This window comes from Crotalus tigris, unplaced genomic scaffold (genome assembly GCF_016545835.1).
Source record: "Crotalus tigris isolate CLP2741 ecotype Arizona unplaced genomic scaffold, ASM1654583v1 scf7180000018825.4774228, whole genome shotgun sequence".
NCBI lineage: Eukaryota > Metazoa > Chordata > Lepidosauria > Squamata > Viperidae > Crotalus > Crotalus tigris.
This window is the reverse complement of record NW_024097215.1, coordinates 2,346,129-2,373,671: the sequence shown is the minus strand read 5'-3', so window position 1 is coordinate 2,373,671 and position 27,543 is coordinate 2,346,129. Positions and strand designations below refer to the sequence as shown.

Here is a 27,543-nt window from a genome sequence, read left to right as displayed (position 1 = left end):
ATGGCAGCTGCAGCCTCCAGTGGCATGGAATACGCCAGAAAGCATGCAGCAGAAGGGCTGCTGTCTGCCAAGGCAACGGTTCTTTGTGCTCAGCCTTGCCCCCATGGCCAGAGCACTCTGTCTCTTGTGAATGGATTGCTAAGGTCTTGCCCAGGCCGCTTCCCAAAGCTCACACTCCATAAGGCCTTATGTAATGGGAAGCAGTTAACTACGTTTCTCAAAAAAGGGATGAGATACTTCCTCAACGACGAAAATTAGGGCAATCCAAGGATCAATATCCTCTCCACTTCAACCACAGGGTTGATTCAACATTTGCACGTTCCTGTGAGCTCTAAGAGTTGATTCAACAGTTCATTGTCTCTCCCATATAGCCAACAAGATGACCCTGGCTTCATCTGCTAGAAGAAATTCAGGGATGGTGCTGTCAACACACTAAAAATAAACCATGGCTATGTTCTCCCATTTCCTACTAGAATCCTACCATTGCAGGTCATGCTAAGCTTGGCGATTCAAACCACAGAATGCCCATTAACCAACCTACACGCAGAGATAGGTCTAGTGAATGCATTTTGTCTCTAAGCCAGTCTTGTGGGATGTTTTGTGCAGTTCAGTATTTCACTCAGTCATATTCTAAAATGATACAGGTAACAACATATTTCCAAGTCAACCCAACTTCTCTCCATCCATATTCTTTAACATTATGTGCTGCTTTCCGGCTCCTTGGATGACATCCTCGTTCTCTTTTCTCTCTTCTTCAGTTGTCTTTCAGCTTGCTGTAAGATAAAAAGATCCCCTCTGAAAAAGCAAATCTTTTTGTCAGTTTTGTGCCCAGCTGTCACAAGGTGGAACACTTTCTGGATGGATACATCCTCTGTGAAATTAGACTCTGCACTCGTTATATGGACTTTGTTGTCAGAGTTGTAATTCTCTCAAAGAAACTGAGCCCCCAAACAGTTCTATCAGTGGCCCCCCTCCTTCAGGATAGACAAGACGGCTATTTCAGTTTCCGAGTAGCCTGTTTAGAGATTCAACTCACTTAAAAATGTGTTTTTAATATTTTGACGGGGTTGGGGCTTTTGTTATAAATGGACAAATGGAAATGTACCATCTCTTTATTTCCTTTTTGTGTATAGCTATTTCTTATTACTTACATGGTACAGGGTTCTTATGTAATGGCACAAGCAGGGGGTTAGTTAAAAGGGTCCCTAAAAGGATCTAGCCAGCTATAGGAGGGCGACTTTTCCTTGTTTAATATTATTATTATTTTTTAAAAGTTATGAAGATGATAATCACAGTGGCCACATGCATACATACATATGGAAATTGCTCTAGGAGGAAAAATTACTATTGACCTTAATGGCAGTTTTCTTTCTGGGGCAAATAGCAGCTGGGTAGAGGGAGGCTAATTTTGTTGGGACCGCTCTACACAAAAAGGGCTCTTAAAAACTCTGCCAGATGGTCCTAATTGCCCCCATCTCCCTGTTGATCAAAATCCCAGAAATGTATAAAATACAATTAAGCACTTCATATAATTATAGGTGGAGAAATGAGGAAAATGGGGCCATGAGCTCAGAAAGCTTCCTGGCTAGAGCATTTGGGGTGGGGGGTGGGGGTGAGGAGAGGGAGAGGGAGCTGCAGTTTTCTGAGATTCTGTGATCTATGAATCACAAACACAACGGAAAACCACAGCATGAAGAGCCTCTAGTGTGCCCGTTTTGTACTGGGTTATCTGTTGGCCAGGCTTCTTAGGCCATCATAGAAACGCTGGTGCAAGTGTCACCTTCTGGGCGGGCTCCTTCCCACTGACGTGCCTGATCCTCCAACGTTCCCCTCCCACTCCTTGGGTCTTGAGGACCAAACCCAACAATTTAGATCCCGCTCAAATGACACTGATTGCAGATTGCCAGGACTTGTCGCTGCCCAGCACTCGGAGGAGTTCGGGTTCCCTAAAAGCTGCAGAGCGGGGAGACAGACAGACACACACAGACACACACACAGAGAAGGCGGTTTCAAGGAAGCCAGAGAGAAGTTGTCACCATTTCACCCAGCTGCATCTATTTCTGAAAAGGGGAGGAGGAATACCTTCAACCAACCTCTCTTCTTCTCTCTCTCTCCCCCCACCACCACCCCAAGCAACAAATGAATCCATTAAGGAGACGAGGAAATGCAACCAGCAGCTGCAGGTTGCCGTGGTGACACAGTACGTAATGCTGCTTTTGCTAGGCTTCCCCCACATAAATATCAAAAGCGCCAACCTGGCGCTGGAGGGAAGGACTTACACCCACGTTCCGCACTTCAATTCCCTCTCTGCCCCCTCCCCAAAAGCAAGCCCACACATGCCAACCATTTTTAACAATCTTGTCATTTTACAAACAAGCCCCAAAGAACAAGCAGGGACAAGAGACCCTTCCAGCGTCGGATGTGAAAGTCTGGCAGTAGCGTCGGGAGGGGGGGGGCTCGTGCCAAGGATGAAGGCCACAATGTTCTCCTCCTCCTCCTCCTCCTCTTCACTTGCCGCTACCATCAAAAATGCATGTTCCCCGGAGAGATGTTGAACATGGAGGGGTCGAACTTCTGCCCTCGGAACGGAGACCCTTCGGCGTCCCAGCCCTTCTTCAGCATCTCGTGGACTTTCTGAAAACAGGGCAGACGCAGGATGTGATACGAAAGCTCAGGAGATGAATTTATCCTTGCAAGGGTGGCCCGTAGTTTAAGCCAGGGCTGTCCAATCTGGGCAACTTTAAGACGTGTGGGCCTCAGTTCCCAGAATTCTCAAGCCAGCATAGAATTCTAGGAGTTGAAATCTACAGGTCTTAAAGACTGGACAGCCCTCTGGTTTAAATATGCCTGGGTCAGGCATTTTTCAAGGGATGGCAGACAGATAGTTAAAACATTTGAGGAAACCAAATCAATTCAGGCCGAGGTCAGCCCCCAGTTTTATTCTGATGGGGAAAGAGCCATGAATACCACTACAAACTCATTAGTTCAGCCTTCTATCTGGTGGGGTGCTTAATCATTTTCAACAGTTTAGTGCCGTGGTGGCGAACCTATGGCATGCGTGCCACAGGTGGTACACAGGACCCTCTCTGTGGGCATGCATGCTGTTGCCCCAGTCCTAGGCCTTCAGCTGGGTTTTATAAAACCTTTTCGCTTTAGGCCTCCGCTGCCGTCTGCAAAAAAAAACAAAAGGTTCAATCAATCAATTTCAACTTCTCGCGGGGGAAAAAAAAGATCTCGCAAAGTTGGAATTGATTGATTGAACTTTTTAGTCCCACCCGGTCTGCCTTTACCACGGCAGCCACGCCCACCCAATAGGCCACACCCACCCAATGGGCCATGCCCACCCAGCATCCGATGATACATAAGTGGGTTTTGGGTTGCAGTTTGGGCACTCGGTCTCTAAAGGGTTCGCCATTACTGGTTTAGTGCAACTTTCCTTAACTGGAACTTTCCAGACGTTGGGGACTGCATTTCCCAATTTTTCAACTAAAATGGAATTATACCTTGAAGATGGCTTTGATCATGATGGTTGGGAATTTTGGAAGTGGAAGGTCCAATATGCTGAGAAAGTGGAGGTTGGAATAGATAAGGTATTCCTCCCCCTTCCTAAACTGTGATTATTCTTAATAGTTGATGGCAGCAGTCTGATAAAGCATATCTAGGAGCTGAACAGTGCAGTAGTACAGATGGGCCAATAAAGCAAGTCACATCTAACGGAAACCAAAATGGGTATGAATTTGCAGCCATACCAGGAAGACCACAGTGTAAAGGAGCAAGTTTATTCCCATCACAATAAATCATGGTTTAGGACAGGGATAGGCAACCTTGGCTCTTTTATGACTCGTGGACTTCAACTCCCAGAATTCCTGAGTCCTGGGAGTTGAAGTCCACGAGTCATAAAAGAGCCAAGATTGCCTACCCCTGGTTTAGGATGAAGGTACAAGAGAACATTGTTACTTTCGGTATATAATGTAAATGAGATTTTGGTTTACGGTTGGGGTGACAAACTCGCCACGTCGCATGGCGTATTGTGACATATCGCGAGTTTTTCCCCTCGCTGGAGCTGAGGTGGGCTCGGCTTCTGCGTGATGCATCCGGCCCACGGGCCGGCAGTTTGACACCATCTGTAGGCTATGTTCAGGAGTGTTCTTGGATTTACAGGCGGTTGATTTTTAAAATAGTGGTTTCCATTTTTTTCATTAACCAAGATGAAAAGATGTTTAGTTCCTACGGAAGGTCTTGTTCGACTGATGAATTCAGCTAGTCTGCAGGGTGAAAACTAGATACAGCCTGGTAGTTCACATAAAGAGCTGGGAACTGAGTTTAGCCTCTAATAACCCTTTAAGAAAGAACACCACCGAACATTAATTTTATTTAGCAGTTCAGCTAAAAGCCCAACTTAGAATGGTAAGACCCAATATTAAGCAATTTTTTTTAAAAAAAGAAAAGAACCATCTCCAATAGCAACAAAGGAACAATTAGCCAACCATAATTATTTTTCCACTTTAACATAGGACATTGGAGTTTTATGAAACGTACCATTTCGTGGCTCTGGGGCTTGCCTTGAAGCTTCTGATGATAATCAAAAGACAGTCTGTCCAGCACTGCATGTTCTTCTTCATCCACCGTGGCCATAGAACGCTCCTTATTGATTTTATCAATGTCAATCTGTTCTTCGCCTTCCAGAATGGCACTCCACCAGTATTCACCTACTTTGCTGAGGTTAATCTGGGAAAAGACAGAAGCAACATTAGCTGGGACTGAAGCAGCTAGTGGCAACCAAAGAGGTCCTTAGGTACTGGGATTGTGAAGCAGCTTTCCTAAACCTGTAGTCGTTTCATCAAAAATTGAATCAGAAAAAGGCTAAAGCACTGAAGACTTTCAGCTGTCAAAAGGAGAAGGGGAAATGCACCATTTTGGAAAGCTAGGCGTGTATGAATTCAGCCACTGTGGTTAATAAACCACAATTTATAGCTTACTATATCATATGAGTTCAACCCACTGGTGGCTTATAAATAAAATGAAAATAAAAATGAGGTTGAAGATTCTCAAATATATCTATCATGCGAGGCGGAAACACAGCCAGGGAAATAGGTGCTTTCCAGAAATTAATGGCAATTTCTGGAGCCACCTACAATAAAGAAAATACGGGATTTATCATTGAAGACCACTAGAAATTAAAGAAATCAGTTGCACGTCAGATCACGGTTCCCTATTCTCTGGGGTGTGAGCTCTGCATTCCCTCATTATGATAATTGTTTATGGCTTGCCTCTTCTCAATGGGCTTTAAGCTGGCTGCTCTCTTGCCCAGTTTTTCTTAAACATCCAGTGAGCTAAATTAAGCAAAAAGGACAGGTAAGGGAAGGGTTTATAGCAGGGGTGTCAAACTCAATTTCATTGAGGGCCGCATCAGCATTGCGGTTGCCCTCGGGGGGGTGGTCTGTGGCCTACTGGGTGGGTGTGGATGGAGTGGGTGTGGCCTATTGGGTGAGCATGGCCAGCTCTACATCGTTCGCGTCAAGGGTGCCTGTGGGGGCCTGGGAAGGAGTGGGAACAGATCTGAGGGTCTCTGACAGAAGGGGGTGGGACCGGGGCAAGTGCCAAGGCATGGTCCACTGGAGGAGCCTCACTGCCTGCTGAAACCCCTCCGCCGGAGCCCATCAAGCCGGATATGTGAAGTAGGCGAGGGCCATTTGCTGGCCACTTCCAGGTGACAGTGCATTTCTTCATTCCTCACAAGGGTGACACCTCTCCAGCATGCACCTAGGGGGTGGGACCGACACGGCAGGGGCTGGTTCCTCGCTGTTTCTAGACGGCGTCGTGGAGCTAAGACTGAATGCGTTCCAGCATAGATGGCCACCACAAAATTGTACATTGGCTCCCGGCCGGCCTGGGCCAGGGCCAAGCCAGTGGGGGCCGTTCCCTCACTGTTTCCAGGATGGCTTTGCGGGCTACATGAAACCACTTTGCGGGCCATATCCGGCCCCCGGGCCTTGTGTTTGACATGTCTGGTTTATAGCAGGGATCTTCAAACACAGCCCTTTTATGACTCGTGGACTTCAATTCCCAGAATTCCTCAGCCAGCGTGCACGCTGAGGAATTCTGGGAGTTGAAGTCCACAAGTCATAAAAGGCCAGGTTGGAAGACCCCTGCCCTAATGGCTTCGGCTTCTTCTCCTTGTAGGCAATAGTTCCTCATGACTTTAAAACATATAGCTCATTCTATTGAATTTGGTAGAGCAATATTTTTTTTTCCCAAAATTCAAATTCCACGCAAGCAAAAGAAAGGCTAGCCGGCTCATCAAACATAGGTTGTCACAATACCTTTCACTAAGTATTCCCTTGATTTATACACAGTCACACTGCATGTCTGCAAGTCAGTTCTGGTACCTAGAATGGAAAAAAATTACCATAGAAGAGCCTTAGCAACAGCAATAGCACTTAGACTTATAGACCGCTTCGTAGTGTTTTACAGGCCTCTCTAAGCAGTCAGCATATTGCCCTCAACAAGCTGGGTCCTTATTTTTTCGGCATCGGAAGGATGGGAGGCTAGTCAGGATTGAACTGCTGCTTCTGGGCAGAGTTAGCCTGCAATTCTGCTTTCTAACCACTGCGCCACCATGGTACACACCGTAGTTTCAGACTTATTAAAGTGCACAATAACTGATAACGCAGGAGTAATTGTCAAACAAAAGCCAGTTGAATGTAGTGATTAAGGCACCAGGCTAGAAACGGAGACCCTGAGTTCTAGTTCCGCCTTAGGCACAAAGCCAGCTGGGTGACCTTGGGCCAGTCACTTTCTCTCAGCCCTAGGAAGGAGGCAATGCAAAACTTTCTGGAAAAACTCTGACAAGCAAACTTATCCAGGCAGTCTCTGAGAATCGGACATAATTGAATGGAAGGAAGAAAATAAAAACTGTCAGCAGAAGTTGGCAATGCCACACTGTGGAGGGAGAAAAAATAATCAGGCTGGTATTATTACCGTTCCAGTCAAATAATACGCCATCCCATCTGCAGCACAAGATGGCAATTGTGCAGTTTGGCACTAGGAGGTAAACAAGCTTGGGCTTTTTTGCAAACTCTTCCATTTTCTTCTTGTACCCTTAGATCTGGGCTAACCGCTTCTCCTCTGAAGAACTGCTCAAAACTCAGTTTTAAATGTTTAAAAAGGTATTCTTCTTCTGCAGGTGCAGAAGTGTAGGTTGCTTTGTTTGTATTTTATTTATTTAGGCTGCCCACACACCAGGATAATCCGGCTAACTCACAACATCCAATGCATGATCAAAACAGTTAAAAACATCATACAAACAAGGCAGCCCACCACAAACAGGTGTCTCTCGAGCACATTAACCCCAGGCCTGAAATCAAACCCAGAACAGTGGGTGCCATCCATCTCTCTCTCGCACGCGCATGTGTGTGTGTGTGTGTGTGTGTGTGTGTGTACATGCATGTGAGGGAGGGAGGGAGGGAGGGAAAGAGAGAGAGAGAGAAATGGAGGGAGGGAGAGAGAGAGAGAGATAGAGAAGATAGATAGATGATGGATAGGAGAGAGGGAAAGCTCTAAACCAGGGGTCCCCAACCTCTGGCCCATGGACCAATACTGGGCCGCAGCATGCCAGCAACAAACAAGCAAAGCCCCATCTGTGAGATGCAGGCAGCACACAAAACCACACACTCTCCGGTCCATGGAAAAACCTTTCTCCACGGAACCAGTCCCTGGTGCCCAAAAGGTTGGAGACCTCTGCTCTAATGTTAAGTATTGGGTTGTTTTCTCCTCTGTAGTGCATATCATTATTTGCTATTACAAGCAGTCCAACACACACACACACACAAAAAACACTCTTGCATACCAAACTGTGGATTGCAGGGGAGGAAGAATTCAGCTGAGTTGGAGCTTGCAAAACACAGGGAGTCCTTGACTTATGACCTCAATTGAGCCCAAACTTTCTGTTGTAAAGAGAGACATCTGTTACGTGCGGTCTGCCCCATTTTACGACCTTTCTTGCCACTGCAAGAAATCACTGCCGTTAAGCGAATCTGGCTTCCCCATTGATTTTGCTTGTCAGGAGGTTGGAAAAGGGTGATCACGTGACTCCGGGGGACGCTGCAACCGTCATAAATGTGAGGCAGTTGCCCCGCGTCTGAATTTTGAGCACAGGGTCGTGGGGAGGCTGCAACCTCAATGGTCATAAGTCACTTTTTTCAATGCTGTTGTAACGATCCGCTAAACAAACTGGGGTGAAGTCGGGGACTGCTTGTGCACAATGCCAAGATTACAAGCGAGCCAGCCCAGTGTCAACCCAAAGGCTCTGTAGACAATTTCTCAACTGTGTGTCTCTGAATTCCTCGGTCCGTAGGAGACTATAAGCCAGTGTTTCTCAACCTTGACCATTTTAAGGCATGTGGACTTCAACTCCCAGAATTCCACAGCCAGCATTGCTGGCTGTGGAATTCTGGGAGTTGAAGTCCACATGCCTTAAAATGGTCAAGGTTGAGAAACACTGCTATAAGCCCTTCCCCGCAAAAACTGCACATAGCGCCTTTGTCCGCGAATCCTGCCCACAATCATCCTGTCAAATCGACTCCTTTGAAGCAGGCATAGAGTGAGCGTGAGACAATTTCCTAAAGATGGCACGTAATGTGACACGCGCACTGTTTATGAATTTCCAAGGCAACTTAGCTTGGAAAGACTCCAGCCTTAGATTTTCCACTAAAAACCAATTATTTATTCAGTCCGTTGTGATTAGGAGTAGGACGAGTATTCTCACCCCAGTTTCTCTCCAAAAACGTAAACGTGTTAGAATTGTCCACCAAAAGGCAACAATGGAGCGTTTGGTCGAAAGAAGCCAAGCAGCTTGCTACTGGGAGTGAGTAAACGCAGAGACAAAAATGCTTCAGCCCAGCACCCAGAACGGGTTACTAAAAACAGCTCCCGTGAATCTATTTTGGTCCTGTTCTCCGACACACTAACTAGGGTAATGGAGAAGGGTCACACAGAGAAATATTACCGACGAGGCTGGGAGTTTGGGGACGTACATGGGAACCAGAGACAGGGGTAATATCACTCTTCCAAATGGTTGACTTTGAAGAACAGTACTGAAGAATTCAAAAGTATAATTTCCTCCCGAGATATGCTTGATTCGTTATTAACGCTTCCTTCCACATAAAGGTTTTTACCGTATCGGAGAGTTGCACCAGGACGGCTTTACAGTGGGGGGGAAAAAGGAATTATTTTTATTTATTTATATCCCACCTTCATTAGTTTTACCAACAGCTCAAGGCAGCGAACATATCCAACACACTTCCTGTTTTCTCCACAACAACCACATGTGAAATGGGTTGAGCTAAGAGAGAGAAAGAGAGAGAGAGAGAGAGAAAGAGAGAGAGAGAGAGAGAGAGAGAGAGAGAGAGAGAGAGAGAGAGAGAGAGAGAGAGAGAGAGAAGAGAGAGAGAGAGCGCGCGCCAAGGTCACCCAACTAGCTTTCGTGGCTAAGGTGAGACTTGAACTCATGGTCTGTTGCTTTCTAGCCTGGTGCCTTAACCACTAGACCAAACTGCCTCTTTAAAGCAGCTATGGCAATTAGTTTTAGGAATTGCCTGATCATGAACTGCAAATCATAAGCCCGAAGTCTGAATAGTTACCTATTTTCCAGGAAGCTTCATTTAAATACACGGCAAGCACATGTTCGCTAGCAGACTATAATGCTACCAGCACATGACAAGGATGCTCGGGCAGCCACCAATAATATATAGGTAATATAGGCATTGCTACATATAATTGATGAAATCCTTCCGCAGGATAGGAGATCCCTCTCATCCTTCTACAGCGCTTTGCTAAAATCCATTCATTTCGTTGAAGCAAACTTTTAAATGCCTATATCTGAAAATAAGTTTAGAGGACAAGATTTTAAAGACTTCAATAAACTTACTTTGCATTACAAAGAGACTTTCAAAAGTAATTGGTCAGGAATATTATTTTCCTTTTCTGACATAAATTAGCACCTGTCACCTAGTCCATACTAGCTGAGATCACTCTGAAGGCTGAGCAAATTTGATCTAGAAACACACAAGTAAAAGTAGACCAAATCTGTAATGAGGTCTCCATAGTGTTTGTATCACATTGAAGAACTTCATACGAGCAGGATAAGAAATCAAGTGCCAGAGTTAGGCCAGGCTTATCACACCCACAGCCACTAGAACTCACAACAGCAGATTAAAATTGCTGCAGAACCTGCCTTCAGCACCAACTATTGCTGATTAAATCTAAATTTATTAATACAGTACAGCATGAAAGCTCTCCCCTCCAGCAAAATTTGCAGCAGTGAGCTAGCTGTATGTATAAGAAATAACATAGCACACCAGAACTCCCAAGGGTGTATTTTTATAACATGCTGAAGCTAAATTTGATCAGCCAGTTTGTTGGTTCATCTTTAGAAATCCAACTGAGGTCACTGCCCCATGCAGAGATGGCTGAGGCTTATACTCTTGTTCGCAATATAATAATAAAAACTGTCAATAAGAAAGACAAAAAAAAAAAAGCCTGGATAGTAGACACTGCAATATTTGGAGACAGCAAAAGAGAAGAGGAAGAACTGGAGAAAAATCACAAAGTCCAAAACAGAACAACTGTGACAAAAGAAAGCAAAGGCAGTACAAATAATAATAGTGCCTGGATTGCAATCCCAAAGCATTTGGAGCATCATGAACACCATCGGCATTGACAAAATCACCATCGGTCAATTACAAAGGCAGCTTTATTTGGAACAGCTTACATCAGTGGTTCTCAACCTTTCTAATGCTGTGACCCCATAATATAGTTCCCCATGTTGTGGTGACCCCCAAGTGGGTGTGGCCACCAATAAGAGGGAGTAGGACAGCTAGGGAAAAGGGGAAAAAAATGGCGGATAGCATGGTTTGGTGACCCCCGTGAAATGGTCATTCGACCCCAAATGAGGTCCTGACCCACAGGTTGAGAACCACTGGCTTACATCCTGTGACAATATTAAAACCTATTCTCCTAAGCACCTGAAGAAACAATGGATGGAAACTGATCAAGGAGAGAAGCAACCTAGAACTAAGGAGACTTAGGATACAGCAACTCCCTATGCTTTTAATAAACTACATGTAGTCCTTGACTTACAACAGTTCACTTAGGGACGATTCGAAGTTACAACAGCACTGAAAAAAAGTGATCTTTGACTATTTTTCACACCTGTGACAGTTGCAGCATCCCTATGATCAGGTGATTTGCATTCGGATGCTTGACAACTGATTCACGTTTATGACTGTTGCACTGTCCCTGGGTCACCTGGTCAGCTTTTGCCACCTTCTGAGAAGCAAAGTCAATGGGGAAACCAAATTCATTTAACAACCGTGTTACTAACTGAACAACGGCAGTGATTCACTTAACAAATATGGCAAGAAAAGTCATAAAATTGGGTCAAACTCACTTAGCAAATTTCTCACTTAGCAACATAAATCTTGGGCTGAACTGGGGCCGAAAGTTGAGAACTACCTGTATATCCAAGCAGAGACATTTTTGCACTTGGAAAGAGTTAATTTTTCCAACACCCACTTCTTTCAGACATCTAAAGATTCTCCATTATTTTATCACTCCACCAAGGATTCCAGAGTGAATACAGGGTCCTCCCCAGCTCCCATTTTTTATTCAGCCATCAACAGAAGAGTAAGGATGAGGGACAGAGAAGCCCGAGGCCATTTTAAGAGCTACAGGGCCTTAGAGAAAAGAAAGGGAAGGAGAAACAGACCAGCAATAAAAAAAAAATTGACATGAGAAGCAGAAGTTAAAAGACTGCATCAGTCTTTTAAAGTAAAAGGAAGAACATGATCTGAAACCTCAAGATGAAGCACTTCTGCTAAAGGATAACATTTCTGGTCTGGTTAGTGTCTTTATGACAGAGCGCATGGAAAAGCCTCATAGCAAAGAATATCAAACATTAAAAGCAAAACTGTGGAGCTATATATGCAGTTACACGTGATGTTTTGGCACCAAAAATTAGCAGTGCCTTCGCTATGCTCTTCAAAAAGAATGTATGTCCATCATATTAACCTAAAAGCAATTCCGTTTTTTTTAAAAAATAATATACTGTAGTAGTCCTTGACACGATCATTCATTTGGTGATTGTTTAAAGTTATGACACTGCTGAAAAAAGGCAGGTCTTATGAGGCCCTCAAACCTATGATTGTTGCATCACCCCTATGGTTATACGATCATATGTGGTGGCGCAGTGGTGAGAATGCAGTACTGCAGGCTAACTGTGACTACAGCCAGTTCGATCCTGACCGGCTTAAGGTTGACTCGGCCTTCCATCCTTCCGAGGTTGGTAAAATGAGGACCCAGCTTGTTGGGGGCAAGATGTTGACTTTGTAAACTGCTTAGAGAGGGCTGTAAAGCACTGTGAAGCAGTATATAAGTCTAAATGCTGTTGTTATTGCTGTCTTGCCTCCAGCATCAGAGGCAGGTTGCCTTTTTTTAGGGAATACAAAGGAAATGATCTTCTTATGCTTGTGTTCAAATTTCAGTTCTTTTGGACGCTTGGCAACCAGTTTGTATTTATAACCGGCTGCAGTGATCCGTAGTAGCATGATCGCAATTTGCGACCGTTTTTTTGGCCCTTCCCCGTTCAGAAGAATGAGTCCACACTTACAACTGTGGCATTCGCTTAATGACAATGGATTTGCTTGACAAGCATCGTAAGATGGTAGTCAAATCAGGTCTGACTCAAATTACGATTGCAACAACTTATGATGGAAATTTCAATCCCAACTGTTGTCCTACGCTGAGGAGTACCTGCAGGGTATGTACGTGGGCAGACACGAGATTGCATATACAGGTGCACACGCACACTGAAAGGAAATGATGAGGTAATCCTTACTAGAATACATTTCCCGGGTTCTAGACTCCAGACAGAGGTCTCTGTGTTGATCTTGTGAGTAAGGGTGCCTTCCATGAGCACTTGGCGCCCACGTCCCTCCACCACCGACACATGGATTGAACTACTGCCGATGTCCACCGAAACCTGGAAAGAAGCACAGAAAAATGAATTAGAAAGGTGATTCATCCCTTAATAGTCCTTTCTGGGTTACAGCAGCAGATTAGAATACAAACACAATGCAGTACAAAAGAAAACATCACCCTTTTGAATTTCTAATTTATAGACTGCTAGCCTTTATTACCTTAGCGAGTCCACAGGTTCTGCAAAATGTAAAGGGATTATTCATAAATAAGGAATGGGTCAGGTTGTGTGGGAGTGACTTGTGTTTCTTTTAGCAGAAGAGAGACAGGAATACATAGGTCCAGTATAGGACCCTTTTAAAGTAGACGTGTGCAAAGCCAGGCTGAAATGGAAAATGAAAACAAGCAAGTAGAAAAAGCTGATCTTTCACAGAACATAGTCCAGGATTGCAAAGGGGAAAAGGTGGAAGACTAATCCTTTTGTTGCGAGCTGCTCCCTCCAGAGGGAAGTCAGGCTCCTCAAACACATCAGCAACTACAGAACATATGCAGCCAGGTATACGGTGCAGGTGCCTCAATGTTTCCACGAGGAAGAGATAGCATCATCAACATCAAAATACTAAAACTAGGAGTAACTTAACAAGGAATTGACTTTATTGGGCCATGGTCCTCATCATTAAAAAGCCATGGTGGCGCAGTGGTTAGAATGCAGTATTGCAGGCTAACTCACTGCTCACTGCCAGGAGTTCAATCCTAACCAGCTCAAGGTTGACTCAAGCTTTCCATCCTTCTGAGGTTGGTAAAATGAGGACCCAGATTGTTGGAGGCAATAAACTGCTTAGAGAGGGCTGTAAAGGACTGTGAAATGGTATGTAAATCTAAGTGCTACTGCTATCTTGTAACAAACAAGCATCTGAAAGCAGACATTTAGCAATTGAATCGCCCATTTTTTTCCCCTTGCTTATTGTCTCTGGGGTTCTCCTTGTTAAGTGCTACTGCATAATTCATTATTTAAATGTTATTTTACAGTGTAACTGTATACATGTTTACCCTGAAGTAAGCGCTATTAAGACCAGTGGGATTCAGAGAATGGAACCCTCCAGATTGTGCTGATCTGCCCACCTTCCTGATTGTACTGGTTAGGATTGAGAAATCTTAATTCATCTATCCCTGGAGCCTATGGGATTCCTGCCTCTGGCATAAAACCCTGCTTGAGTTTAGAAGTGAATAGAAAATATATTTTATATGGTCACTGCATTCTAGAAAAACAGTTGGTTTAATAAAAAGTATGTAGACACAGCAAACAAGTAGCTTTGGAGAGCATTTCATTGGCTTAAGGAATAAGTGACATTGGCCATACCTGGGTTCAGTTGTAAGGGTTACAACCTTGTCATTTTACTAACATGTAGAATGCACACAGACCTACAACTATAAATACTATATTAGCAAGAAATCTTTCTTTTCTGGTCTAAGATACAGACAGCTAAGGTGGACTGCATTTTCTGCAAGAATGTAATAATGCACAACACAATTGCATAACCCAGATCAACATGTTCCAGGTACAAGTCACTTGTCAGAGTTAATTCTATACCAATGTTTGAATCACTCAGTTCTACTGCTGGGCAGACAACAGTTATCAATCCCCCTAGTATTATTCCATTAAGTCTAGAGTAGTAATCTTTCACTGACCATCACTTTCAATGGTCAGCAACAGATCTTTATAACCAAAGATTCCCTTCTCTTTCATTGTCCTGAGATGGTTATTATAAAGGATGGAAGCAAACAGAAATAATGACATGTATGGACTGCTAATTATATGCGAATAATTCAATATACTCCAGAAACTGAGAAGCTCAAGATTGCAACCTAGACATAGAAGAAAGAGGACGCTCACAGCATTTTTTTCAGCTATTTTATTGCTCAGCAGGTGAAGGGAGAATGAGTTGTAGTGAACTAGGAAGACGAGCCTCTTAGGATAAGCTAGGTGTAAACATGGCCAATGCTAAATCAATTTAGTTCCAGTACTGCACATCAGTCAAAGAAAAATCATTTTTTGCTGGTTTTGTTTTCTGATTACAAAGATTGTCTTAGTAAAACTGCACTGTGCTTTGGCGAATGGGATTTATATTCAAGAAAATAAAGAGCAAAATAAGAAAAATAAGATTAAGCAAGTACAACATTTGTCCAACTGGAGATTGCAGGGCTGGTAGGTGCCTTTGCCGCTTCTTTGGGCCGCTCTTTTTTTTTAAATGAAGTTTTTAAAAGTTGAGATCGAAAAACAAAGCCCGACACATTCATCTCCAAGATGCTGCACTATCCAAGGAGAAACAAAGTACCGTTGTTTCCAAATTGCAGATTTGTTGCTGTCCAGTCGCTAAGTCGCGTCCAACTCTCCCAACCCTATGGACTGTAGCATGACAGGCTTTCCCAGAGTTTACCAAAATAAAACCCAATGGATAGTATGAAAAGGCTAAAATTATAGATAGTCCAATACTTACAACCCAATTTTGAAGTTCTGACACCTACACACACACACACACACACACACACACACACACACACACACACACACCATGGTCACATGACTGCATTTTGGGTGCTTGGCAGCCAGCTCGCAATTATGGCAGTTTAGAGCAGGGGTCTTCAAACCTAGCCCTTTTATGACTTGTGGACTTCAACTCCCAGGATTCCTCAGCCAGGCACAGAATTCTGGCAGTTGAAGTCCACAAGTCATAAAAGGGCCAAGTTTGAAGACCCCTGGTTTAGAGTATCCTGCAGTCATGGGACTGTGGTTTTCCTTTTTTTTTTTTTTGCCAGGGGATCCAGCATTTACTTCCAGTTTCCAGCAAAAAAACAGCATTGTGTAAAATGGATTCAATTCAGTGACTATGTTTACTTAATGGCTACTGCCAAGAGGGGGACATGATGGCCCACTTAACCATCGAAACGACTTCCAACCATAATTCCAGAGTCAGTTATGTTTGTAAGTCAAGGACTACCTGTATAGCAGGAAAAATGAATAGCCAGTGTGACTCTGGAAGAGTAGGCTAAAATCCTTGGTGCAAAGAGCTAAACCTGGTTACGATGCAGTGGGCAGCCCTCCGAGCTGTGGACTGGAGAGCACTTTCTAAATTCATGATCTCAGGAGAGGCTCCTGCTTTGCTTCATGTGGGGAGAGAGAGAACAGTCCTTCTCCAGTTTTCTTGGCTGAGGTTCTCCTGAATGCTTTAAAGAAAAACAGTTTTTCATGCCACGCGCAATTTATGGCATCTTCTGCGACAAGAAGACCAATTGTTTAGACTGCTTTAAATTTCAAGAGTAGATAAATTTATAGAGGAAGGGCTATAAATAAGTATTGCCTAAGACCATTTATATGTTCAGAGGCAATATGCCTCACCGAGTGGGAACGAGCAATAATTGACAACGATAAAGAATTTGCGGGGAACACTTGATCTTCCGTTTGATACACGGGATGCTGACCCTAGGATAATCTGTTCCAGCTCACAAATAATGCTAAAGGTTAACCACAGTTGAATGTTAAATGTATAACTTTTGGCTTTATGTACTTGTCCTTGCTCTCTTCTCTTCTGGCCCAGCCACGACTCATTTGGAAGTCTTAATTTTTGCGTTCAATTAACTATGGGCTGCTCTGTACACATGAAACAGAACTGTGATTAATTACAATTTAGGAAAACCCGTATGCTTTAATCCACACATAAGATGCCCCCCCCCCTTTTTGTGTGTGTGTGCCTTCAAGTTTGTGTTTATGCCAACTCCCTGGATAAGTCTCTGCAATTTTCTTGGCAAGATTTTGGAAGTGGCTTGCCATTGCCTCCTTCCTAGGGCTGAGAAGGAGTGACTGGCCCAAGGTCACCCAGTCAGCCTGTGCCTAAGACAGGACTAGAACTCACCGTCTCCCAGTTTCTAACCTGATGGCTTAACCACTACATTAAACTGGCATTCCTGATGACTCTACTTTGTCCCAATTGGGATCTAACAAGAAAATGTAGTTTGTGCAAAATGGAAGCAACATTTTCTTCAATTAAGCTGGAGCTGAAAGGGGGGGCTGAAGGACACAATACAAGGTTTTCTGCTACCTGTACTTAGGATGTACAGGAAAGGAAGTGTTGCCTAATGATTAAGGCACCAGGTTCGAAAGCAGGAAACTGTGAGTTGTAATCGCACCTTAGACATGAAAGCCAGCTGGGTGACCTTGGGCCCCTCACTCTTTCCCATCCCAACTCAGCTCACAGGGTTTTTGTTCTCTGCCTTAGTTGTTAAAAATAATAAAGATGGGACAGACAGAAAGAAAGAAATCAATAAAATAAACAGTCGCTGGCTTCAAAATGATGAGCATCTGGGCAATCAAAACTCGCTCCTTTTAATGGGCATCCCGTGCGGTGAATGCAGATAAAAAGAGGCTGGTTTGACTTGCCCAATGAAGCCGACGGGTGTTGCTGCGGACACCTTTGCAGCTACTGCTTCCTCTGCTGATTTCAGAGCACCTGCTAAGCAGCGGCATCACGCTGGGTGTTTGTGTATGTCAGCTGACACTCTTGCAATTCTGATATGGAGCTAATATGAGCTGAAGCAGATGTACCAAGAGGGAATGCTTGATTCAGGTGCCCTGAATCACAAGAGAAGAAAAACAAATCACTTTACACATGGGGGAAAAAAACTGTGCGTGCCTACACATGAGAGAGAGAGAGAGAGAGAGAGAGAGAGAGAGAGAGAGAGAGAGAGAGAGAGAGAGAGAGAGAGAGAGAGAGAGAGAGAGAGAGAGAGAATTCCCTTGGCTAAAATAAGGAAGTAGATTGACCTTGCCCTCTTGGGGATATTATTTTTCAAGTTCCCATTCTTTATGGCGACTCCCACATCCCACCTTGCTTAGCTATTAAGTAAACATGAGAAAGACTCCAGGGAAAACAAGTTTCCTTTGCAGAGACTTCCCAATCTAAGCATGCTTGTCTTCTGTGGTGTCAAGGTCCTGGCATGAAGATTGCCGATAGCCCTGCAGCAGAAGTCTGAGGGCAAAGTAACACAGTGAGGAATCAAATGATTCCTCTAGAGGAGGAGTCACCCAAATCCAGCCTAACTCCTCTTTCTTTTGGGTCACCAATCCAGGAAGCCAGATGGAACGAATTGGATAGCCACCTCTGCTAGATGCTTTATGAACAGATATCAGCCATCTTAAACATCCTCTCCACAAGGCACTTTGCTCGCAGAAGCAACAGCCCTCGCAACCAGTGCTTAAAAATAATTCACACTCTACAAAGCATAGACCCAGGCCCTGAGTAGAAAAGGCATCCCGGTAAATCACATCTCTCAGGAAAATCTAGATAAAATCAATGAGATTGTTTACACAACGGTTAGCCTGCGCTGATTATATCAGCTTAACAGCGGCTGGGCAATAATCACGGCAAAAGAAATATTGGTTGATGTTCGGATGCAAATAGTCTCCAACCAAACAGAGATGTTCATTCGACTACTTTTTCATGGATAGGAGTGGAAAATCAAAATCAAGACTTTCAGAGTCACTTTACACATTAAAAGACTGGATCTGACCGAAGATGTCAGAAAAGTAAATACATTATTATGGAATTATGCCAGAGAAAATGCTAAAGATACCTTTCCTGGGGGGGGGGGGGTTGGCGACCATCATAAATGTGCATATGATGTTTCTTCTGCATTTCATATGCAGTGAAATTTCTTGAGAAAGAAACTCAAAACTAACCATAATAATAACCCTACCTTAATTTTATTTAGTATAACATGGGACAGAGAAGAACCTGAATTTCAAAATTATGTTATTCTGCTGTCAACCTTACGAGATAGACCAGATCAGGAAATCAACTCAGAAGAAGACTATAGGGGTACTATAGATTATAGCAGGGGTATAAGTCGTGGACTTCAACTCCCAGAATTCCTGAGCCAGCATGGCTCAGCTTGGAAACCTCTCCCTTTTCCCTCAGCATGGCTGGCTCAGGAATTCTGGAAATTGAAGTTCATGAGTTATAAAAGAGCCAAGGTTGCCTACCCCTGAATTATAGTAACAGAATCTTGCAAGTTGGCTTATATTTTATCTTTCTCGCTCTTAGGCCCCTTTAAGTCAGGGAGTAGCCAGCCTAGGCTCCTTCTAATGCTGCCTCCTTCCCCAGGCTTCAGGAATGCTTCTGTCTTTGTTCTATAACAGCTCCCGAATGTTTCCTTCAACACCATATCCAAGGAGGCTCTTACTATAATAAAGAGAATTCCTGGAATCCCTGCTATGTCTGTTTACTCAACCTGGCCTACTTTGAAGGGCTGATTCTGGAGAGGGCAGTTTTGACCCATTTTTTTTAATGTTTTGAGGGTTTTCAGAGTGCTTTAATAGCAACTAGAAGCATTTAGCTCATTGGGGCCTCCTCACTGCAGTTTTAATTTAAAAGCAGAGGGAGGGGGAGTTTCCAAATTTTGACAACACAATCACCACAAGAATGGAGAGCCGTGTGAATCCTAGGCGCTATCTAGACCTCTTCTAACTGAAGGCATCAGAAATCGGGACCTGGGATATTATGCAATCAATACACGGTTCTTTTCCCTTTACGTTTTAATCTGGCTAATGGCAATCCAGGCTCGTTTCATGCTGGAGGATGGCTGGAAACGGCTGCAGCATTCAGCAAGTTTGGACTGCTATGGGATAGAATCACTATTCACAGCCATGAAGGAAGCAAGGGAAGAATTCTAAACAGAGCTACAGTGGGCATCTCATTAGGAAAGGTGGGGATTCTATCAGCCAAATGGGCCAGAAAACTTCTGATACGCTCGTTACCTGTCTGCCTTTCACGATATGCTTGGGCACTGGAACTTTAATTTCCAGGTCGCTGTAGTCCTGAGACCAAGTATAGTTCTCTCGCACAGCTCCATTGTAACTGTCAGGATCTGCCTGGAATTGTTCCTGTTTCCTAAGGAGAAAAAGAGAAAAAGACGGAACATCCATTGGATTGTGGCGACGGACAGAAATTCAGCACCGTATTCCAATATATCCAAGGTGAAAAGGGCTGGCTGATGTGCCAGCTTAAAATGGACCATGGAGCTTTCCCAGAAATAAGACAAGTGGATATTCTTTGGTGGCAGAAAGCAACAAATAACAGAAATTGACTATGCCAGCGGACAAGAATAACTGTCTCTATTCAGAAGGCAGCTATCTCTCTTTAGGTTACTCAGTCGCACTACAGTGAGTTGGCCCCAGCGAGTTGTTGTAGACCCACCGAGGGAATGGCTGGATAAGAGAGGGCAAAGCCTAAAGCGTAGAGAAGTCCCTTGGGCCACTCGCTGCGGAGAGCATCTGTCCCCTCTGCACCCCGGGACGAAAACCTGGTGAAGTATCTGGGCAGTTGGGAGTTTAACGGGGAGGCAAAGAGATCCACTTGTGGACGGCCGAATCTCCCCGAGAGTTCCCTGAATATGGTCGGATCCAAGCCCACTCCGAGTAGTCGATTGTAGTTGCATAAGGGGCAGAGAGAGAGAGTCTTAGAAGAGACCCTCTTCTTTTCAGTTCTCAGGCTAAAAGGGAGACAGTGACCAAATTGTACTTTCAGACTCGCAAGATTGATGTCAGCCTTCGCAGGTAGATCAGACAGGAAACACAACCAAATGAGCTAATTTTATTTTATTGTAAGGCTTCATTATCAGAATTTTGCAAGTCTGAAAGTATAAAACTCGCTAAGTAGCAAAGCAGTATCTAAGCAGACGTTCAGCTTACCAAACCTAAAACGTCAAACACTTTTGAAAAGAAATTAGCTTGGTTAATGCAAAAGAACTGTGGGTGTTGAACTGCTTAAAAAAAAAGGCACTTATATAAATTACACCTGAGCAATATTTAAAGTGGGAATTTCCTTTTGTTTCTGTCTAGCTATGTCAATTCTCACTGGGAACCAAATATAAGTTAGTGCATCTAGTTATTATCCTACCACATATTTTAATGGGAAATGTTACATTTACATACCACTCGTCTCCAAATTAAGGGACTGAGCAGACCTTAGATACCAAACATTTGCATGCATACTTTCCTGCATACCCAGTGATGAGAATTTGTGAAATATCAGAGAAACAAAGGAGGAAAAAGGATGCATTAAGAAGCAAAACACTCAGTGCACTTGAATAGCTTAAAATGTTATCAGATTATAAGTAGTAAAAAAAAAAATCTTAGTCACTGCAGATTTATTGTGGATTAAAAAAAATCAATCTCCATAGAATAACATTTCAAATAAAACTGCATATTAAAATGATACTGATGTGCAAACTGCATTAGATAGAAGGCACAACCGTGTGCATGTTAATATGTATTGTTAGTCCACGTATGATATGCCATACGGTAAATAAATAAAAACAATAGTGGGTATTTTCAACTACTTCAAAACTACCAAATGGCACCAGGTCAAGGATGGCAAATTCCAGTGGTGGCCAGGACTCTGGATAGCAAAATAGCTATGTACTTCAATATATATGACAATAGAATTAGGTAGAAATACTTTGATTTAATTCTAGACAGTAGTCAGAACACCAGTTAGAAACAATATCCCATCTTTTGATAAAGCAAAGTCAATGGGGAAACCTGATTCACTTAATAACTGAGGCAACTGGAGTAGAATTCACTTAACCGATGTCTCACTTAGCAACAGAAACACTGAAACCAACTGTGGTTGTAAGTCAAGGACTACCTGTACTCAAGAAAATTAAAAACTTTCTATAAACTTTGCAATTCCTCTAAATAGGCCTGTGGGTGGGTGCCTTTTTTTTTTTTTTTTTTGCTCCTGCAGTAATGACACATTTCTAAACACTGAGAATAAGAAGAATTTTGATTACGTATTTATATAGCAGCTTCCCCGATTTTGGAGCTTTTCAAATGATATATTCAGACGGATGCAGAGTCATGTAAGGTCAATTTAGAAAATGTCAAATTATTTAGCATCTCAAACATGGATGGTAAAGGAGCTGCTGGCTGAAAGGCAGCATTATTCCGATGAAGCAAAAGGAGATAGCCTCTCCAACATGATTTGCTTGTGAGATATCCAAAAGAGTTAAGGAACCTCAGATGGAGACTAAATTCTGAGTTATATTTGTTCTGCAGGTGGGTAACTGGTAGAATTAGAGGCATTTTTATACTGTCTATAAGACAAAACAAATAATTATCTTCTTAACGAGGTTGCTGAATATGAAGATTTCATAGAGGAAATCACGCTCTACACAAAATTATTTCTTCCTCAGTCTCTACTACCACAGACACACTTCACTATAGCTGAGATGAAACATCACAGCACTATTAAATTAAAAAATTCTAATACTCCAGCTATTTTGCTTAGGGTGGAGATCTTTACATGATGTCACCAGACTAAAAATTCTGTGAGCCCAGTTTTGTTTAAGATACATTAACAGAAGGCGCAAAGTTACACCATTGAGTTTTGGGTTTGTACCAACTACAGGAACGCATTGTCCTTCAAATATTTTAAGTTTCAATGCTTATCTGTCAAAATCAACACAATAATGATATAGATTTTGAAACATATTGTCCAAAATATGTGGTGGACTTAGACCCTTGGAAAAAGTATCAAAAAATGTTTAAAAAAATGAAAACATGTGTTTGTGTGTATATATAATTGTAAGCCACCCGGAGTCGTTGACTGAGATGGATGGCTATAGAAACTGAATAAATAATGTATAAAACTTTCCTAAAGGTAAGGGAAGTAAAACATGGAACAGAACTGACCTTCACTAGGTAGAATTCTCACAGTAAGAATTATGGATGAAAAATAAGGACAGCCACACCCAAAAAGAAGGTTGCTAAAGACACACATAAAATAGTTGGGCAACACGCACAATGCAATATTTGCCGGGGGAACTCTACTAGCACGAGGACAAAACGCATGTGCAAGCTTGCGGTCCACTTCTCAGTTGTGAAATAAAATCTGGCAGATTCACCCTCCCTTTCTGGCTTGCCATAAGTTATAAAAATACTCCTTGCCAGCATCAAGCCTCAGATAGCCTTGCAAGACAGACAGCTGATCTCTAGCTTTTTCAAAGCTGCCCAAGGCAGAGTGCCAGAGTCTCCCACTCTCTTCCTGGCTGGCAGGAAGTCGTTCATGTTGAGGAATATGCTCCAATTTGGGGCTTCACCTTGGCTGGTCTCATGCAATTCCAAGGGGGGGAGGAGGAGGAGGAGGAGGAGGAGGAGGAGCAGCAGCAGCAGCAGCAGCAGGCAGATAAGTGGATGACCTGGACCAGAAGCCTTGCTGCTGGGTTTGATTGTTTATCAAAACAATCAAACAACCACAACAGCAATAACAACAATAACCCCCCCCCAAAAAAAAGCAGGTTCTGCAATGGTGCAAAAAAAATAAAATAAAGAAGGGGGCATAACGGAGTCTACAAAAGTTCTCTCATTGGATCATCATTTCCATGGAAATGGTCGTTATGGCAACACAGAACAAACCTTGCTGATCCCCAGCTTGGAGATGCTTGGAGATTTTCAGGAGCCAAACAGACTGGACGACAAATAAAACAGGAAAGCAGAGGGAAGATATTATGCTTCCAATAAATACAAATCTTTCTCTTTCTCTCCTCCCCCCCCCCTCCTCCATCATTCCTCCCCAGTAAATATAACTGGACAACAAACACAACTTCAAGAGCATGAAATTGGTTAATATTCCTATAACCCGAATAATAGAGAAACTTGGGCAATGTTAAACATTGCGGTTTCTCTGCTGAAGGGCTTGTGATAGATCTGTCCTTTGTATCTGCCTGCTCTAGATTTTCAGGGCTATTTCTCATAGTTTTGACTTGTAAATCCTCAAATACCCCCCCCCACCCTCCATAGTATTTTCTGGTATATAGGGGGTACGCTGGATATGCCCACACTCTTTGAAAAATGCTTATTGCAGGTTCATCCATGGCTGAAGCAATTAACTTTCACTCCTTCTCAGAAGCTTACAAGCTTATCCTCTGGATAAGGAAGGAAAGAAGGAAGACAACAGGAAACTGAAATGATTGTAGACCAATTTCTAGAACGTCTTAATGGCGAGAAATGGTGTGTCCCACAGGAGCTGCAGGGTTCAATATTCCAATGGGAAAGGACATTTTTACAAGGCTGAGACATGACTTCATGGAGACATTGGGACTTTAAATACGTCATTTTCTGATTTATAAGAAGGACTTCCACCCTCTTAACCTTCCAGAAGGCCATGAAGACCTGGCTTTTGCCCCAAGCGAAGAGCCCTCTTCCCCCGACCATTGAGCTAGGATCAGCAATGGGAATTGATGGGATGTTGTGGCATCATGATGTGGTGTGTGTGTTGTTGTCCTTGCAGGGTGGATTGTTATTATCTTTCTGTTTTTACTGAAGGTTGTTGTGAGCCACTTAGGATTATTATGTATAAGATGGGCAGCCATGTAATTCCCATAAATAGGATGGGCCCCCTAAATAGTTATTTCAAGCTGACACCGGACAAATGTGAATCTTAATTTAAAAAAAAATAATGTGATTGATTGTGACTTTCAGAGTGTGGCATCAGCCAATGCGAAGCAGCAAATTGCATTTTAACTGGGATCAGATTAAGGAATATTTTTCTAGATTATGATCAGTATTTAATTTTTTTTAGTTCACCTGAATCTGTGTTTTATTTATGGCTGCAGACAGTGTTAGGTCTTTTAGATCTCTTAAAAACCAAAAATATACTCAGTTTTATCTTCAGTTTCAGACATTCTGTTCTACCATAATACAGTGTTCGTTTTTCAAAGTGGGTTGCATACTTTTCCTGGCAGTTAACTGGTAAAAAAAAAAAATAGATGGACTTAACAAAAAACAATTCAGGAGAGTAAATCTATTTTTTTTTTCCCTGACCCATTTATCCACATAAGCAGATATACACAAATCTGTTTGATACAAAAGCCTTGGACTTTAGGGAAACTCAAAAGATGGAGATTCAAAGAAGAAAGGTCACAGCAAACCAAGTTAGGTCATAGCACTTGAACTATTAGCAAAGCTGGATAGCTAAATGGGAATAGAGCAGTACAGCAGTAGCTATAAACCTTGTGGCACTCATATTGTGGGAGATAGTGGGGGAAAAAACATTAGCTTTTAAATAAAGGGTTGAGTATTGCCTTGTTCTCTTTGCACATGGGTGTGTCTTTAGGGGGGAAAGTCAACTCCTATTAATGCAGCTGTATGTTATGTATATATTCCTATTTCTTCTCAAAGACGAGGATCTGCAAACAGGCTACTCAATTTATCACTAAGTGAGGTTAATAGATTTAAAAGGGTTGCCACACTATTTCCAAACATAGAATAGATGGGGATTTTTTTTTTCCAGGAATCTATTCAGCCTTTACACGTTTAGAGAGAGCAAATACAATTTCTTGCGGTTTTCAGAATGCTGGTCAAAATCTAAGAAGAGATTCAACAACTCCTTCCCGACATTTGCCTTTGTCTTGAGCATGGATAATTATCTCCTTTCCTCTGCAGGAAGAACTGGCTAGTGATACATGGAAACACTGGCTGTATATCAAGATTCAACATTAAAATCTGGGGCTTAATTCACCTTAATGCAATAATGCATAATTTAATCCCAGATAGGATATGTGATAGAAAACATCTAGGAATTCTTACTTACAAAAAACCTATGTAATATTCTCATTTGATATATATTTGATACTTACATACTAAAGTAAAGAAGGGCCATGGTGGCACAGTGGTCAAGTAGGGGGTTGAGCAGGGGGTTGGACTAGATGACCTCCAAGGTCCCTTCCAACAACATCATCATTATCATTATCATCATCATCATCATCATCATTATTATAAAATGCAATATTGCAGGCTAATTCTGCCAACTGCCAGCAGTTCGATTCTCACCGGCTCACGGTTGACTCCATCTTTCCGAAGTTGGTAAAATGAGGACCCAGAGTGCTGGGGGCAACATGCTAACTTTGTAAACTGCTTAGAGAGGGCTGTAAAGCACTATGAAGTGATACAGAAGTCTAAGTGCTATTGCTATTGTTACTTTCAAGTGATTGTTCGTAATCACCAGAATTTTAGGATTGAGATGTTCTGCCTTTTTTTTTTGTAACTTAAGTCTTAAGTAAAAAATAATAATAAGAAGAAAAGGTGACAGCGACAGAACCCAATATTTGCCAACTAACTAAGCTATTCTAAGTACTCTGCTGCTTGTTCTTCGGGGGGGTCACAAAAACTCTCCTAGTGATGGATTGTGTGACATCAAGTCATTTTTGGCTCCTAGTGACGTATACATTTTCATCCATTTCTGACTGGTTTTTCAGCTCTTCCAACAGTGCGTTCAATGCCAGTATAACTGAGTTCATCCACCTTGTTGCTGATTGTCCTCTTCTTCTATATCCTTCCACTTTCCACATATAAAGAACGGTTGTTGGACTTGGGTATGTCTAGTCTAATGAAGAGAAGGACTAGGAGAGACATGATAGCAGCGTTCCAATATCTCAGGGGCTGCCACATAGAAGAGGGAATGAAGCTATTCTCCAAAGCTCCTGAAGGCAGGACAAGAAGCAATGGATGGAAACTAAACAAGGAGAGAAGCAACAGAACTAAGGAGAAATTTCCTGACAGTTAGAACAATTAACCAGTGGAACAACCTGCCTCCAGAAATTGTGACTATTCCAACAGTGGAAGTTTTTAAGAAGAGACTGGACAGCCATTTGTCTGAAATTGTATAGGGTTTCCTGCCTGAGCAGGGGGTTGGACTAAATGACCTCCAAGGTCCCTTCCAACTCTATTATTATTCTTGTTGTTGTTATTATTATTATTTTCCCAGCATTAGAGCTTCTCCTAGTAACTGATACTAAATTATTTTAACCAGAGAGGGCTAAAATTGAATCAGGGACCTTCTGCACATTGTGGCCCACTCTTGGATTTTAGCATTAGCTTAACAGGGGTGAAAAAAGACCCAAGAGTTAAGTTATCTTTCAGGAACGTCACTTAAATACAATGGGACTACTGGGAAATACGGTAAAGATGATGTGAAGAATTTACAGGCAATGCTTGCATTGACAGATGAACAGGACTGTGATAATAAGTACCTCAAGCAAGAAGATTCCCCTCCCAAATTAAGTTCGTGACAGGGATGCTATTAAGTATAAAACACCTAGATTTTTTTTTCTTAACCTGAGGCTATGCCTCTAACAGATAAAAGAAAAGGCCGAGAGATTCACAGCAATTACTAGCCTATAAAAAATTGTACAAGCTAGAAATAAGATTTAGTTTCTAGGCAAGGCTTTGAGGATGTTCCTCCCAATGCTGGGAATAAAGGGGGAATAAAGGGGGCAATTATGTAATGGGGCAATTACTGTAGCTCCATCTTGTCTCTACCAGACCACACAATAATCTCTAAGCGCAGATCTACATGCAAATTCTGCCTGCATATATCTACAGGAAAGGTAACGTGTCTATTGGGTTTTTTACCTGATTGAAGAGAAAGATCATACAGCAAATCCCAAAGCGAAGCTTGTTCAGACAGGTTCATTTGTCTAGCTGATTCCTCCCAATTTGATTCCTCACATCTC

General features: G+C 42.7%; 1 protein-coding gene across 1 annotated transcript in view; it reads right to left on the bottom strand.

Annotated features, from left to right (window-relative positions):
- Positions 1-900: 900 nt before the first annotated feature.
- Positions 901-27,543, bottom strand: part of NUDCD3 (NudC domain containing 3) — a 40,880-nt gene continuing 14,237 nt past the window's right edge. The window contains exons 3-6 of the mRNA XM_039356486.1: positions 19,787-19,919; positions 12,896-13,039; positions 4,540-4,728; positions 901-2,634 (exon numbers count right to left, since the gene is read on the bottom strand). Of these exons, the coding sequence (XP_039212420.1) occupies positions 2,524-2,634; positions 4,540-4,728; positions 12,896-13,039; positions 19,787-19,919 (577 nt within the window). The 3' untranslated portion in view covers positions 901-2,523. The remainder of the gene's footprint in view (positions 2,635-4,539; positions 4,729-12,895; positions 13,040-19,786; positions 19,920-27,543) is intronic.